The following is an 18,508-nucleotide window of genomic DNA, read 5'->3' as shown; positions in this document are numbered from 1 at the left end:
TGTGTCTCCCTCTCTCTCTGCCCCTCTCTCAATTGTGCTCTCTCTCTCACTCAAAAATAAACATTGCATCAAAATAAAAGATAAAAACAGAAAACACTGAGAGGAATATGGGCCATTATAAGACTCACACCCACAACAGCTCCCACCTGGATTGGTGCTACCAGGTAGCACCAATGACGTAGCTGGTACGTGGGGAAATCCACATCATGTGGGTTAATGCAGGGTGTCCGCACTGTTCTACCCAAGACACTGCTGACCCCTCATCCATGTCTTGCAATCACGAATCAGCCATGTCCTGGGGGCTGATAGCTGCCCTGCTGATCACCACACACCACGGTGAGTAGGAAGTGCCACGTGCTTGCGAGGATCTATTGACGAGTGACCACAACTGTCACCAGATCTGGAGGAAGCTTGTGGCCACCACCCCAGAAGGAACCAGCGGGACATGTGCAGTCAATACAATTCAAACAGTCACTTATCTTCTGCCCCGTATTACTGTAGATTCTACCTGTTCGTGACCGTGTATACAGGGGTCACACTGTGTACACCAACACAGAATGACCGTAGGTCCTCCTGGAAGCAGATAATGACAGAGATACAGAACTGTGATGGGTTTATTAGGGGAAACGAGGAAAAACAAAATAGAGGGGACAGGAATGGTCAGGGAAAGAATTCAGTCAAATACGCATATCAGACAACTTTTCTAAATATATCACATCACCACAGCCAGTGGTCACAGTTCAGGGTCCTCTTCAAATTTCACATTCTCCTGTAAGGCAAAGAGATTTTGGGTTATTGCAATGGGATCTTGTGTTCTCCTCTATGTATTTTGTCTTCAACAATATATCTGTGGCCTTGGATGAACACTTAATTGTGTGACTGCATCTGTGTGTCTACCTCTAAGGGATTAGGACTGTCTTCAAATCTTAGATATAGATCCCTGAATGTACACACTATCACAGTTATCTTTTTCTTTTTCGTAAAGTAGGACCTGAATTTTAAAAGAAAAAACACAGGGGTCTTTGCCATATTTTTTGAAACGCGGATTGCCAACCTCTCAGCCTCAGGCATGACACTCTTAGTTTCATGAAATTGAATGAACATCTATTGAGGACCTTCTGTGTGGAGATACATTCATTTCCACCCTGAGAAGGGTGAGTGTCCACTCCTCCCATACATTTTACAAATTCCTTAAGTGCTTCTCACCTCTTCATCGTACTGACCTCAGAAACCAACATTGTCCCTGTTTCTCAGATTACAAACCTGAGGCTCTGAGATGACCGCCGAGAGCTGGTGTTAGAGCTGACACAGCAGGAACACAGGCAAAACCTCAGGAGATTGCGAGGGAACTTTCGGAGACGCAAACCTGCAGGCAGGGTGGTGACAGCAGACGCAGGGGTGTGGTGACCAGAGTTCAGCAGGGGCGGCTCCTCCTCACCCCTGAGTTCCCCACCAAGAGTCTGACTCAGGCTGAAGGCCAAGGAAGCGGCACAGCTGATCTACAACCTGCCTTCACATTTAGTCTCACTGAGACACACTAACTTAGGCAGACAAGCGTTTCCTAAGACTAAGTTTAACTTCCCAAGTCTCCCAGAACATTCTTCATACACGTCCAGACCCTTCAGAAAACCAAGGGAAACAACAAAATTTATTTAGATTATGAACTAGGTGCACTGTGGTGACGTTGACATTTCAGAGATGATGACTGCATTCTACATTGTGGTTGAACCCGTGCAGCAGTCCTTTGCAGACTTCACACTGTCCTCATGCTCCCTTCCCAGTGTGTGGGCCCTGCCAGAAATGGCCTCCAAGTCCATCCTACTGACCCCAACGCCCTCCCCTCTGCACCTCCTCAAACTCTGCTTACTGTGCTCAACTTCCCTTCTATTCCTGCGTGATTCAAGTTTCCCCCAGTTTCGCACTGGATCCTTCACTGGTATTTCCACTCTGGTGACCACAAGGTCTGTGTCATATAATGCATGTGCCCCCTTTCAGACGGGACACCTGAGGCACCTACACTTAGGGGTGCATCTCATCCTTCACGGAGCTCAAAGCATTGTGTCTTTCAGACAGGCACCAGTACTCCTGATACATCTGCCTTTGTGTAAAACTCCTCTTTCTTGTAGACAAGAGAAACCTACAGCTGACCTCATTACAGGGAAATGACACAGCCCATTGTACACTATGTCCTGAGAAACTTGAGATATGTGACACTGTCCCCAGGCAGGTTTGCAGTTGAATTGCCAAGCCCTCACAAGCATCCCTACATCATTCCCACCAAGTCTTTCACCAAGAAGACGAATACGCTTTATCGGTCACTCATCCAGTTCAGGTCATCTTACCAAATTTAGTACGTGGAGGAGCTGGTGGAGGAGGTGGCCCATGGCCCGTGACTGGTGGTGAAGGGTGGTCCGTGGGGGACAGCCTGCAAGGCGATCCTGGGGAAGGACCAGGCCCTCTTGCATTCATAATGGCCTGCAGAACAGAAAAGAAAGCTATGTTCGTAGGACAGAGCAAAGCACCAACACCAGCAAAAAGTGGCAACAACCCAAAGAAGCAGTGCTCATCTCCTGCCAGCTTCCCCACCACCAGGTTCCAAGAGGGCAGCATCAGCGCCAAAATCTCTACCCATACTTTGGGTTCCACTTATAGCTTTGGGGGTGGGGAACGGACGCTATGGGGACAAACCAGTGTTCCCACATGTGTGCAAATGTAGAACAGCAAGCTCGTGTCCGAGAGGATTTATGGAAGGAGTACCAAATTAATAAAATAGCATATTCCTGATAGGAAGGCATTTAAGTCCAGAATCGCCTTCCACCCCGCCTCCGCCTCCACCACAGAGGATGCTTATTTGTATGTGAAGAACTACAGATTGAGAAGGAATCACAATCCCAGGCTCCACACATGGAATCATAGCCCTCGTGGCTCAAAGCTCTGCCTCTAAGCCCCCGCCTGTGCCCGATCTGCTTCTCTCCCGACAATGAGGTCTTCTCCTCTCTGCAAGTGCTATCCATGGGCACAGAGACATGTTCGGGGATGGGGATCCTGAGGTCATGCAGAGAACCTCGAAAAGCATGTTCTTAGAGAAACATGTTACGTATACATGTTAGGTAGGCTTAGCTAATTTATTTTCATTCAGCGGTACTTCTCAGTTAAATACAGTACAACTCGCAGGGTACTTTTGTTCTCTAAAAGATGAGCTGAAATTCTAAATAACAGAATTAACACAAATACACTTTCGTTTCTGCTGTACATCTCCATGTTTCACCTGTAACAGTGACACAGGACACAAGAGAACGTGCTCATGTGAACACAAAGGACACAGTGGAGAATTACAATGCAGGTAATTACGGATTGTCTCTCTTCACGCATGTAGCAATGCGTGTTTTCTAGGACAAATATGTCACCTCTCGTAGTTCAGAATATGTATACCCAGGGCACACCTGAACGGATTCCAGACAGCACGGTTACAAAAAAAAAAAAAAAAAAAAAAAAAAAAAAAAAAAGGCTGAATGTTGATGGGTATTACATATACTTTGTCTAAGACCACTCTAAATGACACATACAAAAATATAAGTTGGAGTGAAGGCAGTTTGCATTTTCAAAACATAAGGATAACTGCCGATTTTCTGAACACATTAATCCCCTAGAAAGAAACTGAACAGGAAGAAACAGCAAGAGCAATGATTCCACACTGAGGAGGTCCAGAAAAAATAAGTCATGCCAAAAGACTTCCAGGTGGAGTGTGGTCTCTTCCTCCCTGGGTTATTTCCAGGTATATACAAGAAAAGCCCTTGGGTGCTCAGCCCTAGGCACGATTGGTTCTAAACCTTCCACAAGGAGTTGACAGGCAGAAAGGAGAGAACCCCATAGACACTTGGGTTAAGGCTGTGCATTTGGAAAATGAGAACAAGCAGACATATCATACAACACACAAAACAGACACAAAGCCAGGAGAGAGCGCTGAACAGAAAAAGGAGGGTTTTGCCAAAGAGTTACAACTGAAAATGTCCACAGCATTTACCTTGTCCTTCGTGGTCCTTTTGGTAGAGTCAGTGTTGTTGTTACTCACAGGAGCAACATGTGGATCCGCAAAAGGCCCTAGAAGGGATGGAGGTTTATTCTGATTTGAGTAGATTGTGCAGAGATTAAAAAAAACAAAACATGGGGCGCCTTGGAGGCTCAGTCGGTTGAGTGTCCGACTTCAGCTCAGGTCACGATCTCACAGTCCGTGAGTTTGAACCCCGTGTCAGGCTCTGGGCTGATGGCCCAGAGCCTGGAGCCTGCTTCCGATTCTGTGTCTCCCTCTCTCTCTGCTCCTCCCCCGTTCATGCTCTGTCTCTCTCTGTCTCAAAAATAAATAAACGTTAAGAAAAAATTAAAACAAAACAAAAACACAAAAACAAAAAAAACCCCAAAAAACAAAAACCACTCTCCTCATTCCTCAAGCAACTTAAACTCTTTGGCTCAGTTCGATCCCAAATCACATGCACAGGGTATCCTACATGCTTCAGGTGATCCCAAGGTAAAGGGAGAGCCATTCTTTAAACTCTGATGAAGCCCCATAAAAGCCCTGGTTCAGGTGTTTTCAGAACTCCTCAAACAACTGTGGATGACTGGGGGCACAACTGGATGGATATACGTTAGGCTGTGCCTCATGCCTCCCACCGCCCAGCACATGGACTGTGTATGGCACACATCTGCTGAAGCGCTATGCCTGCTTTTCTGCATACAGCCCCATTCCATCTCCACAAGAGACACCTGTACCAACACAAAGTGGGGGAAATGACCCAAGGATGATAAGTCAATCATGAGAAACTCAAGGAATGTGGTGATGATGGCAGGTATTTTCCTTGCGTTTCAATGGTCTGTGGTACCACCTCTGCACCTTGTACAAGACTCAACAACGGGGCGCCTGGGTGGCTCAGTCGGTTAAACATCCGACTCCGGTTCAGGTCATGATCTCACAGTGCGTGAGTTCCAGCCCCACGTCGGGCTCTGTGTTGACAGCTCAGAGCCTGGAACCTGCTTCAGATTCTGTGTCTCCCTCTCTCTGACCCTCCCCCATTCATGCTCTGTCTCTGTCTGTCTCAAAAATAAATAAACATTAACAAATTTCTTTAAAAAAGTCTCAACAACAACAAAAATTAGATGAAGGTTCTTAGCAAGCCAACTCATACTGCCCAGATCATCTTACCAAGTGGTGCAGGTGGAGGGGTTCGGGATGGTCCCGAACCTGGTACAGGAGGTGGATGTGCCCAGATCAAAGGGAGGCCTCTATAGTAGGGTGGGCAGAATCTTCCAGTTGATGGAGGAGGTCGCCACGGATCCACACTGCCCTGCAGAACAGAAGTGACAGCTATGTGCAGATGCCACACAAGAGAACCAATCCGCAAAGCAGATGAAACCCATAGAAGTACGGGTCAGCACCTGCCCCCTTCTCTGCCACCAGGATCCAAGAGAGTAGAATCAGTACCTGAAAACTCTGTCCCTGCCACTGGGTACCACCTACAGCTTAGGCAACTAAACGCAGGCGGTTAAACTACTGTCACCACATGTCCCTGCCCAGGTCTGAGAATTTAGAACAAAATGATCCCATCTTACAGGATTAAATAAGTAATTCCAAACTAATGAAGCAGCATATTCCAGACAGGCGGACATCCATGTCCAGGATCACTTTGCATCCCTCCACTACAGTGACGGCAAAAGCTCTGTTTTTGGCTTATTCCGAACACAGAAAAATGGACTGGAAATACACAGTTCATTCTCTGCACATGAAATCACAGCTACTCTTGGGGACAAGTTCTGCCTGCCGGCCCCACACTTGGCCCCCTCTGCTTCCCTCGCTGAGAAAGAGGTCTTCCTACTTTCTGCAAGTGCTGTCAAAGGCCAAGAAACCACTCGGGAGTTGGGGATGCCTGGAGTCTTGTAGGGGACCTGAGGAAATGTTTGCTGTGAGGAACATATTACACATCAATGAGTACTAGGCCCCCAAGTGTTCACCTGAATTCATAAGGAATTCTGATTTTGTGTACACTACAAGACACAGAGTAATACATCCTATGGGAAAAAAGAGGCAGACATTCATGAAACAGAATTAATGCAAATGTGTTTTGACTTTGGTATACATTTCCAGGGATGGGTCATGAGCGATGGTATCAGCTCTCACACTGACTGGAGACACAAGAGAACCTGCTCATATGAATAAAACTTAAGGACCTTGTGTTCAGAATACTTTTACCTAAGATACTGCTTGAAAGGATTCCAAACAGTTCATTTACCCATGAAGACGTGAAGGTGGTGAGTTATGACAATGACTTTGTCTAAAACCATCATAAATTGTACAAGGCACACAATATAAAGATGGAGGGAAGTCTTTTCATGTTTACAATGAACAGACAGTCTTCACACATGAATAGTGTGACCAGAAAGAGGAAAATAACAACAACACTGATCCCACAGAGAGGTAGTGTCTTAGGAGTCAACAAGCTTAGAGACTTTGGTATAGAGTGCAGTGTATCTTCCTGTTGTTGTTATTTTGAACACAAGGGAAAAGCCATAAGGTGGTCAACTTCTAAGTTCCTTTGGCTACTAAACTGACCAGAAAAAAGATGACAGGCTGAAAAGAAAGCAGCCTGTAGACTCTTGGGTTAAGGCTGTGCATTTGGAGAATATAAACAGGCAGACATATCACACAACACAGAAAACAGGGATAAGGCCGCAGAGCATGCTGTTCCGCAAATGAGGGTTTCCTGACAGACTTACAACTGAAAATGGCCCCAGCATTTACCTTGTCCGTCTCGGCATTGTTGGTAGACTGCTTGTAGTTGTGACTCATGGGAGTGACATCACCTTCGGCTAAAGGCTCTGAAATGGATAGAGGTTTACTCTGATTTTAGTAGACTGTGAAGAATTCACACAAAGACCACATTTTGTGACGTGTTAAACTCTTGCCCACACTCAGGACCAGGAGGAGAGGCAGAGAGTAACCCACAAGCCTCAGTTGACCCCAGTGATGAGGGGGAGATCCATCCCATCATATCTTAATGAAGAAACCATAGGGTCCTGGCTCATGTTCTTCATAATTAGTCAAATAACTTTCAACAGGGCAGCTCAAAGAGAAATCAGGAAATCGTCACCAAAACAGCCATTTCTCAATACACATGAGGGGTAAACTCAGCATCTCATTTCAGATAAAAATTAAAATGAGAGCGTCAGTTGGTGGATAACATCAAAAAACCCTCCACAGAAGAGCATGGGTGTGTTTCTTCTGACTCCAGGCAAATTGTTCAGTCTTTCAGCTTATCTATAAGCTGCCTTCCACATGGGAGCCGGTATTATGTAACTATTTCTGAATGGAACTGAACTTGACTGATATTATATTAATGAGTAAAGGAAAACTATGGGTGTTTAGCAGTGAAGCCACAGAGTTGCACTGATAACATCAGAGGACGAAGCTATTTGGAGCTTGGATTCAGGAATGTAGGTCTACAGTTCACAACAATAAAAAGAAAGGAACATTAAAAATAGTCAATAAATGACCTTCTCCTCAAATAAACTAAAGTCTTCACATTGAGTCCGGGTGGGAAGAAGGATGAGGCCCCTGTCCTGTCATCCTTTCCAAGCTCTTCAGAGAGGGGGATGCTAGAGGAGGTGGGAGGGTCACAGTCAGAGGAGGGGCATGAGCTCCACCAGTCACAGAGACAAGTACCTCACTGCCTGTAGTACCAGAGGAGAACACCCTTCTGTCACCCCTTCAGACCACCTGCTGTCCTTAGTGTTTGCTCTTCTGTCCAGGACACACGATGATCACCCACAGGAAAAGGCTTTGCCGCAGAAATTAGGCTGCTGCACATCACCACATGCCTTTTACCTCTCCTCGCAGGGTTCTGCATCTCTGGACTTCCAGGCATTGGTCTCCGCCTCCTGTATCCGTCAAGCAGCCTCTTTCCTTCCATCACATCCAGTCTTGGATACAGAAAAAGAATGGACTTCTATCAGCGTTGCAACGCCACGTCCTCTGACTAGACACTAAACAGCACCGCTGTCATCCCTCAAAACACCCATAAAAACTCATGTCACGCTCCCACACCTGTGTTTCAAGCGGGCGACCTCTCGGCTCTGCTCCGCCATTTTCCTCTCCGAGATCCGAGTCTTGATCTAGGGGAGAAAAACATATCCACCTTCAGTCGTGCCAGACTGGGAACGAAAGAGAGAGAGGAGGAAAAAAGAAAACACTTACCCAGTTGTCCCGAGCATTACGCTTATAAACTGCGACCTGAAAAATCAACAATAAAAAGTCCGTGTTTAGGAATTCCAAGGGCCACTACACTCAACCACATGAGGTACTAAGGGTTCACTATGTCAGGCAGAACTCACGTTACCTGGTGTGTGAAGGTGCGTTCTGCCTTCTGCAGCTGTTCTCGTGTTTGTTCAATTTGCTGTCTGTGAGATAGAATTGTTTTCGTCAAATAAGGCCTAATATTAGGTAGGATTATAAATAATCTGCTCATGTTCCCGTCATCCTCATATCTTCCCCCAATACAATTTATCCTTTCACATGAAACACTTTTCACACAATTCTAAATGTACAGAACCAAAGCTATTGTTCCATCCTCTCCTTACTCATTATTCCATGCCCGTAGGGTTCAGAGGTCATAGAATTCTTTTCCATTTGCAATCTTGCCCTAATTCATCATGTGACAAGTGACTTTCATCATAAAGCCAACATAAAGTTCTATTCTGCTTTCACTTGTGTACTCACCAGGTTTCCTAGGGTTGCAAAGGCCAGGACCATCAGATGGTACTACCTTGTTGATGGATATGATTTCATCCTATGGCACACTGCTTTCCTATAGATTATGACAACTGACACCACCCCTCAGGAACGTTGGCATGGATGAAGTTTCTACATGGGCAGGTCAATGCTGGAGACCCAGAAATGTTTAGTAGCTTACTTGTTTTGTTCTTTCTAATACTTATCTTTTCCTATCTGTTAATTCTCTACGGATATGTCCTCTGAATTTGTGTTTGTATTACTATATTCATGGAGTCTACCCATTGTACAAAGGTTAGAACTAAGAAACAAACAGGGGTTTCACGAGCCGCTGCTAATTAGTATCTGAACTCACTTGCACTTGTGTATGTCCCTTGTAGCTATTTTCAGATTTTCCTCTGCAGTTGCCATCTGATTCTTCATTGCCACTAGTTCACAGTTTGTCATATCCAGATTCCTAAGATGGGAAAGATATATACATAGTCCAGTAGCCAAGGTCCAGAAATTCTGCCTTTTTCCTTCTCAGCTCTCTTAAAGCCTAGACTCAAATATCCCTATCCCCTCCCCCAACGATGCACAGACTGACAACACAGTCAGAGAAATGAAGACCCCATTTAATGTTAAAGAAAATTCAACCTCCATCTGCTGCCAAGTCGCCTACAATCAGAGCCGCCTTTCTAGTCCTCTGCTTCTACTCCTTCATCGTCAAGTCATCAAATAACATTGCACCTTGTGCCTTCCCAGAGTTGGTCTTTTGTTTGTGATGGAGAAGGCCTATTTCAGGTCAGTGTGAAAACCTGTGCCTGACCAACTGTACCCATTAGGATGAGGCAGGGGATCATCATTGCCTTACACCTCCATGGGGCAGTGCACTGAATCTCAGTCCAGAAGTTGTACCCTGACACAGACACTGAGTATGAAAGACAGCCTTCCAGGATATGGCTTCACCAGCATTGCAAATCACTCCCATACACCACTAAGGTTCAGGAGTGCAACCCCTGCCCACTCTTTCAAAGATCCTGGTGGAGGGAAAGGCCAATCTTAGAGTGGCAATATATGCTGAAATATAACATGGTGTGAACTGTCCCACAGTCAGGCTGTTATCTTCAGGAAACAGATTTCAGATGGAAAACTATCACCTTCATGGAGTCAGTCTACTTTAACAAGACTCAGTTCATTGACAGTGAAGGCAGCAAAGGGAAATGCTTAGAAAGGCTGGTTTGCTGTGTTGCCCTCAGACTATTTTGTCCATGGTGTTGCTTTAAAGGGTTTCAACTTGGCACCGGATGTACTCAAGAATCACATGCAAAACTGAAAGACTGTTAGTAGTGGACACAAAAGCACTAGACAGAGAAAGGTACATGCATTTCCTTCTGGCCTCTCAGGTAGTCCTTCAGCAAATGTTTTCTGGGGTGGCTGTAATGTAGAGGCTCTGTTGTAAGGGGGCGAAGATAGAAAGGTGGTCAGGGTGCTCTACCTGCTCCCACAAAGAGCTTACAAATTAACAAAAACAACATGCCAGTGAGACAGAGCAGGCTCCACCCCGGGTGTGGAAAGGACTAACAGAAGCTGAGCCTCCAGGGAAGACAAGGAAGCATTTCCTTTTCAATGTGAATGAGGGGCTCTAAAGGCCCTCCTCCTGAGAACAAAAGGAAATACTGGACCAAAGAAGAAACATGCACCTGGTGCACCAAATTTCTAATGAACCCATGAAGACACACTTCATACGAGTCTCACTTGCAGACTGGATGAAGAGATGCAGTACTGATGCCATCCCAACCCACAGTCTAGAAAGAAACTCCCATGGTTTCTGCAGCAAGGTAAGTCAATGTTTTCCCTAAATATTTTTGACCCAAGTCCGGTGCTGAACAAAGATCACCTAGTTCCGGCTGATAAGACAATGGGATGGGATTGAAACCTATAGGCCAATGTAAATGGATCCAGAGGGGAGCCTGTTATCAGTGTGCTTAATGCCAGGATCTTCCCTCTTCTACCCCAAGTACATGACACAAGAATGTGTGACAAGCACTAAGGACAGAAAGGAAAATGCAGGTTATAGGAAGCAAGGTAGGAAGGGCAGCACAATTCTCCTGAATGCATTTGGCAAAAATACTCTGGATCCAATTCTAGAAGAAATATATTTATCTATAGCGGCCACCACATTCATTCATACAACAGTACTCGGGACCATTATCACATGAACGTCTTACTTTGCTGTAGCCATTTTTCTTTTTTCATAGGATTTATCAAGGACGTCTCTGCTCTCCTTCAGCCTTTTGGCTGTTTCTTCCCTGATTGCTTTAATAGAACTCACAGCATTACGAAGGTCTTCCATGGCTTTTATCCTTGCTGTAAAAAAAATTGGTTATTTTGTGCATGTGCATATGACCTGAGACTTGGTTTTGGGGTGACAGGAAAAGGGCAACTAGTGTGAAGGCAAGAAGGCATTCTTTCCCTTCCCAATGCAAAGTCATTGCCACCATATGGGGATTTCTCCCCAACAGACAACATACCTTCCAGTGCACGTTTATTGGACCTCCAGGCTCTCAGTTCCTCCAACTGACCGTTTGCATCTTCTGACTTTAGGACAGATATGAGAAAATACATTCAAGAAATAAGGATCGCACAACAATGTGAGTGCAAAGGACTCAGCATGGCTACAAAGAAAGATCCTGGGGCATAAATACAACAATGAGAAGGCAAAGAACATGGAAAATAGTTCCAGTCAAAGGGCTCACAAATGGCTTTCTTAGGAGAATATTCCTCTATGCACACTGAACATTGTTGAGCATTAAGAGAAGAAGGCAGTATACAATTTGCTATTGCCCTTCATCTCTCAACTATCTTGGGGGATTTTCTCCATATCTTGGAGGGCAGGTCTGAATGATGTGGTAATGACCTAGTTGTGAAAATAAAAGATACTTCCTAGTCCTTGAAATAGCAAACTCCTCATCGTGGTCCTAGTGACATGGCAGCTGTGCAGATGGAGGTTTGTCTCCCAGAGGCCCACTCTCTACTATGGTAAACAGCAAGCAAATATGCTATGCTCACCTCACCCAATGAACAAAAAGCCTCCAAAGTCAAATGACAGTAAAAGCAGCCAACTCTTAGCACTTCCTGATTCTTAACATTCCTCTCTCTCTCTCTTTCTGATTGCAAGGTAACATGTGCACTTTGAAGGGTGTCATTTAAAATTTTATTGAAGTGCTCAACTTTTCTGATGTTCTCCTTCAACAGAACATGTTGAATGAGTCATAACAATTCCTTAATTTTACTTGTGTTTTTAGAACGCAATCCAGGCAAAGAAAGGATTCTTACTTTCAACTTCAGAGCTTCAGCAGAGTGAATGTTACTTTCTCTCTTAGCTTCTTGAAGATGTATCTTTAATTCATTGATGTATATACAAAACATATGAAAAAGGAATCAGAATTCAAAAATAGCATCGTGGTAGATAAGCCTATGTCTGATGTGTGACTCCTTTCACAAATAAAAAGGTAGTTTTTTATTACATTTGTGAAGCATGTCTTGAATTGGAAGTATTCATAGAACACATGAAATAGGTCAGTAGGATGAACTACAAGAGGTAAAACTAATCAAAATGAAGTCACAAGAAATATTTGAAAGGGCAATGCTACCTTCTGTTCCCACGTGGATATTGCTTCAGCCAGCTCTGTGTTTTCTTTCTCCAACGTGTTGATCTTTGCAGTTTTTTGCTGTAAATTAACTACAAGGGGATAAAACAATTTTTAAGGTTGTTACCAAACCAGTGACATCGAATAATCCCACTGTATTAGCAGCACAGACACATGATCTGACACATGGGTGTAACTAACTTTTTAGCTTTCTCATTGTGCCTGAAGAAAGCAAGTTTCAGCAGCATTTTAAACCCAAGAAACCTCATTTCACTGACATTCCTATACGTGTAAGCTCTAGAACACCGACTCCTCTAACAGACACAAAGTGCAAACTCCTCTCACATTGGCCCAATGTGAGAGCTCTCCTGCCCTGAGGTCACCCTTCTCATCACCACCATAGCTGCATTTACACTGATGAACACCAACCAGTCTTTGAGGGCTTGTTAAGTGTCAGGTAGCCACCTTGCCTCTCAACAGACAGCACCACAGAATCAACACAGTCCATGGGGTCCGTGCAGAATAGATTGCCCCCCATTTGCATCAAGTTCACTTTTCCCCTGGCATGAGTGGCTCCCTCCACCTCAGACTCAAAACCTTGGTTTAACCCTCTCCTGTGACACACACCCTGCCTGGCAATACCTGGCTTCTTCTCTAAGCTTAGGCTTCTTGACAGACTCAAAGAGGGTTTTCTCATCTTCACATCTCACCAAAAGCCAGGTCATGGCACAGTACTCACTCCACAGCTCAGGCTCATATCATCACTTCTGTCCTAATCATTTCTAGGCAAAATTACACTCATTCTGTTCTCCTTCCTCCTGTGATGTTTTCCTCCCCTGGTCTCTTGTCTTAAGAGAGGCCAATCCCTCCACATTGTCACTTAGCCTCTAACAGGGAAGAGAAAGATTTTCAAGAGTTAACAAATCAAGTAGACATCAGAAGTCACCATATTTATCCTTAGTTAAAAAATGAAAACCCACACCAAACACGAGTAATGAAAAAACATTACAAAGACTACTCAAACCTAAAATCTTACCTGGATATACTGGAGGCTCTGTCTGAGAGAGGAAGAAACAAAATTAAGTTTGAGGTCAAAACATAGTAATAGTAAAAACTTATTCTTCCTGATAAAATACTGAAAGGTCATCCAATGAAATCACAATGATCATTTTGTTCAGCATAATGAATTCATAACGTTAATATAATAAAAAAGTAGAATTTCATATTTAGTTCATGATTCTTTATAAACCATTTCTGATAAAAGCATAACGATTCAGAGCTTCTTTTGACCAAAAGATAGATTTACATTATATTAAATAAATATCAAAATATTCAATTCTGTCAGTGCATAATGCGGACAGTTTTAAAAATACGTAAATAAAATATTTGTCTGATTTTTTTTCTCTTGTAGTCAAACCCAACATCCACACTGAAGTCCAGAACCCAGGATCATTTGAAATGCCAAAAAAAGAAAAAAAGAAAGAGAAAGAGAGAGAGAAAGGGAGAGAGGAAGAAAGAGACAGAGAGAGAGAGAGAGAGATGGAGGGGGACGGTAGGGGGGCGAGAAGGAAAGGGAAGGGATGGGAAGGAGGAAGGAAGCGGCAAGGAAAGAAAAGGAAAACCTTTGTATGAAGACACGCTTCTTTCATTCTCTAGAAAGCTTTCTGAAATGTTACACAGGGTTGGCTGCTTTCCGAATCAATAAACAATTACAACATGTCAGGTGCTATGATTTTCCTAGATCACTAAAAACAGAGGGTCTTCCAAAAACACATCATCAGATGAGAAAGAGTGGAACATGGCTAGGGCAAAAGCACAGGCACCAAAAGAAAGGATGGCTAACATTTCAAAAACAAAGCAAAAAGGGCTCCCGTTGAGAAGGTCTAAGAAAAGCAAGAGGAACTGAATTCCTGTAAAGGCACTGGTCTAAGGCAAGGGTTAACAGTTTCCATACTGGAGACTTCTGGGAAAGTGAACCAAAGAGAGAACAGGTATTAGGGAGTAATGGTTGTCTGGGCAAAAGTATAAATAGCCATTTAAAGCCTGACTGCACTAGGATTTCTATTTTCTAGGAGCACTAAAAGCACGTCAACCATGGAAAAAGACATCCTGTGATTGTCTTGCGTCCACTGAAAAGTAACAACCATAAGATAATGACTGTGGGACTGAAGGATGCTTCCCCACTCCCAGCCCCTCACCCTTTGGAAAAGTGCCTTTATAAGCCTGGCACACTACCCTTTTGGGGAGCGATATTCCTCTTTCTCGGTGGCTCCGCTGTATACAACCTATCTCTAATAAACGCCACCTGCTTTGTTTCCCTTTCGATCAGTGTTCATTACTAAGACACTGAGACTGGAGAACCTGGTCTGGGTGGCCCAGTAACACCCAGACCCAAGTCATCCCCTGATGAATTATAGCTCAATAAATTCTAGGCAAGACTCTACTTTAACAAAAGGTAAAGACACATTTTCTTGATCGGTAGGACGTATATCCCTATTTGAAAGTTTTGAATGATGATGTGATGCTGAAGCGAGCCCCAACATCTTGCCAGGATATTGGAATATCATCATGGTATCAAAAAGTGAGTCATAAAAATGTTGTTATAGGAAAGTGTATCTACGGAGGGCAAACAGGAAACCATGGATAGTCCTTTAATGTCACATGTTTCCTTTCCTAAGCAGGGGAAATGGAAAGAGAGATGGCCTTCCAAGTACTTAATATGCATATTTTCTTTTTGAAGGGAAAGATTTCTAAATTGGCAGGAAAAGAGGAAACACAGCCACTTATAAATAAACTCATGCTCTTCTGTTCTTGCTTAGAAGGCCTGCCCTCCAGAGAAACTATTTCTCCAAAGCCTAATGGGGTTTTTCTGAAGACAAGCAATACAGATGAAGGCAAATACTCAACTACAGTGCTCTTCCTCCTTCCTGTCTCATAGGGGAGTAAACTCAGCCTAAAACCTAGGGAAAGACAAAACTTGACACTAAAAGCCTTCACCTCAGTTTTTTTAAACACGGACGTGACCCCAAGCTTCCCCAAAAACTTAACAAGGTACCCTGAAAGGAAAAACCACATCTTTTGAACACAGAATGCAAGCATTAGAATCACACTTCCTATGGTAGAGATGGTGGGATAATCAGGCTGGGAATGTAAAACCGCTCTGATTAATAGGATAATGACTCTAATGGAAGAAGTAGTCAGTATGCAAGAAGAGGTGGTGAATGTGAGCACAGAAACGATAACTCTAGGATCCAAAAGGACTTCTAGAAATCCAAAACATCATAACAGAAATAAGGAATGCCTTTGTTGGATTTATTAACACACACAACACACCTGAGGAAAGACTCAACAAGCAGAAGGAAATGTCAAGTAGAAACACCCAAAACAGAAACGCACACAAAGAAATTAAAAATACAACAGAGAAAATCCAAGACCAGTGTGACAATGACAAAGGTGTAACATACACAAAATGGGAATACCTACTTATACGTTTGAAGTGCAAATGACTGAGAATTTTCCAAAATTAATGATAGTCATAAACCACAGATTCAGGAAACTCAAAGAATTTCAAGCAGGATAAATACCCCCCTCCAAAAAAACCAAACCAAACCAAAAACAAAACAAAACAAAACAAACAAAAAAAAAAACACAAGAAACACAAGACTATCCCTAGACATATACTATTCAATCAAGAGAAAATTGAAAACAAAGAATTTTGCAAGAAGCTAAGGGGTAGTGTTGGGGGCTGGAGTTGCAGGGAGATGGAAGAAATAACACCTTACCCAAGAGGAACCAGGACAAAAAATACTCAGAATTCAGAAACCATGCAATCAAGAAGACTGAAATGTTTATACTGTTAAAAGAAAAGAACCCATCCACCTAGAATTCTGTGAACAATTAAATTGTCCTTCAAAACATGTACAAAGTAAGGGAAATTATTGGAGATACTGAGGTCAATAATAAAGGCTGAATTCTCCAAGAAAACATAATCCTTAATGTACATGCATTAACAACAGAGTGCCAAAATACATGAGGCAAAAACTGATACAACTGATAGGAGAAGTAGACATATACATTATTACAGCTGCAAGATTTCAACACCCTCTATCAGTCATTGACAGATTGAGCATAAAGATATTCAAATATAAGAACACAGTTGGACTGAACTGCATCACCAATCACCTAGATCCATGACCATCTGTAGAACACTTTCTACAATAGAAAAATACACATTCTTCTCAAGCTCATATAGAACATTCACTGACACAGACCATATTCAGGGTCATAAAATACACCTTAACTTGAAGTCAACAAAATCATAGAAAATACGTTCTCAGAACACATATGTAAGCTAGACATCAATAATAGAAAGACAACGGAAAAACTACAAAATATATGAGAGATATTCTCATAGAAGATAGAGAATAGAGATAGACTAGAGAAATTCTAAAAGAAGAGGGTCAAAGAGACATTTCACAGAATTTTAAAAATATGTCCATCTAAATGATAATGAATGTTGGAATTACTACAATTTGTGGGATGCAATGAATGCCGTGCTTAAAGGGAAATTTGAAGTACTGAGTGCATACAAATGGTCTAGTAAAAAATTTGTGCTTACCAAAAAACTTCTGCTTACTTATGCTTAAAAGCCTATCTGTAAGGTATTTGAGTATACTCACAGCAAGGACAACTCTCCAGAGGTAAATAAGACATGCACAAATTGCAACGGTGGCAGTAATAACGGCAAGCTTCCGCAGAGTTCCGAAGACACGAGAGCCAAGAGGGAAATGGTCAGCCAAAATGTGGACAAGCTGAAATAATATTTGAGATAATGAGGAATAGCAAAGACATTTATAATATCTGTCACCAAGAATCATTTTTATAAACCTTCAACCAGCCTCCAGGAGGTTATAAGCACACCTCTCAAAGGCCTCCTCCTGAAGGAGAGGGAGGACAGAAGGCTTACAAAGGAGCAGGGGCAAACCTGTAGGAGTGATGATTGTGTTTACGATCTTACTGTGGTGATGGCTTCATTGTTCCTTACCCTTTTAGTAGACAAGAAGTAAATGACTTCTGTTGTACATATTCACGAAGTACCTAGATAAAATCCCTTGGAACATTTCCAAACATACACCAAAATTTACGGAAGGATGGGAGAAAGTAACAATAAAAATGTACTAGAGATTCAAATGAGGCTGTTATAGAGACAGATGTTTACAGATATGCATATAACTGAGAGATGTGCAGCTGCTCTTATAATAATATGGGATTATTCCAGCAAAAATAAATTCTACATTATTGTTTAGTTTCTAAAAACACTGAGGTTTTCTTTTTTCTAATGTTGATTTATTTTTGAAAGTAGAGACAGCGGGGGAGGAACGAGAGAGAGGGAGACAGAGAATCCAAAGCAGGCTCCACGCTGTTAGCACACAGCCTGATGCTGGGCTCAAACTCACAAACCTGAGCCAAAATCAAGAGTCAGATGCTTAACGGACTGAACCACCCAGGCTCCCCATAAGGTTTTACGTTCAAGGTTTACTTTGAATCTGAATCACAGCCCAAATTGTCAGACTTCTGAATTAAATAAAGATTTGCATAATCAGGTGATCTTGTCTATTTTGATGAAATCTATGAGGTTTTAAGTTACTTGAACACACATCTCCAAATAGCCAATACAATAAATTCAAGTTCCCATTTCATAGTGTTGCACCTAAACCAATCAATAACAACTATGGAAATTACTTTCTAAATAACACAAAAGTCCTGGGTATGGTCACCAAAACAACAGAACACATATCATTTTACTAAAACTAGACTTACCAGTCCTTTAGGAGAAAATACACTCACAATGCAATTCATACTAACTCACATACCAAACTTTAATTTTGTGCCAATAAACCTCTCTAGAAAGTAGCCTCCAAAAGGTGTACCATTTGTATCTTCAGCTCTCAGAACTGAGGTCACTAAATTGCGTCCTGGTGGGAAATGTACACTGTCTTTGAGTGGCCAGTGTCTGCAAGAGACCAGGGGCCGTCAGCACAGTGATCATGGGGATCAAAAGACAGAGGCCATCTTGACATGAATGGTAAACATCCTAAGT

The 18,508-nt window shown here is 42.9% G+C and overlaps 2 protein-coding genes across 8 annotated transcripts in view; one reads left to right on the top strand and one right to left on the bottom strand.

Moving 5' to 3' along the window:
- LOC147571022 (transport and Golgi organization protein 1 homolog) overlaps positions 1-18,508 on the top strand; it is a 131,740-nt gene that overhangs the window by 33,633 nt on the left and 79,599 nt on the right. The gene's annotated exons all lie outside the window — the stretch shown is intronic.
- Positions 597-17,300, bottom strand: LOC147571023 (transport and Golgi organization protein 1 homolog). 4 transcript variants are annotated; one of them, XM_086696673.1, is made up of 17 exons: positions 17,088-17,300; positions 13,445-13,466; positions 12,412-12,500; positions 12,095-12,157; positions 11,290-11,356; positions 10,987-11,125; positions 9,132-9,233; positions 8,385-8,445; positions 8,243-8,278; positions 8,093-8,160; positions 7,874-7,968; positions 6,791-6,867; positions 5,198-5,339; positions 4,025-4,101; positions 2,343-2,475; positions 1,264-1,366; positions 597-769 (listed from the first exon to the last, which is right to left on the bottom strand). In XM_086696673.1, exons 1-17 carry the CDS (start codon positions 17,283-17,285, stop codon positions 760-762), a joined length of 1,482 nt encoding a protein of 493 aa, XP_086552799.1. In that variant the 5' UTR covers positions 17,286-17,300; the 3' UTR covers positions 597-759. The 4 variants fall into 4 exon arrangements, with proteins under 4 accessions (XP_086552799.1, XP_086552798.1, XP_086552800.1 ...); XM_086696672.1 differs by lacking the exon at positions 597-769 and having other exon boundaries at positions 1,133-1,366; XM_086696675.1 differs by lacking the exon at positions 597-769 and having other exon boundaries at positions 1,136-1,440.

This window comes from Puma concolor, unplaced genomic scaffold, assembly GCF_028749965.1.
Source record: "Puma concolor isolate L17-30 unplaced genomic scaffold, mPumCon1.1.hap2 unalloc_scaffold_7, whole genome shotgun sequence".
In the NCBI taxonomy this organism is placed as follows: Eukaryota; Metazoa; Chordata; class Mammalia; order Carnivora; family Felidae; genus Puma; species Puma concolor.
The sequence above is the reverse complement of the archived record's forward strand: the minus strand, read 5'-3'. Positions and strand labels throughout refer to the sequence as shown.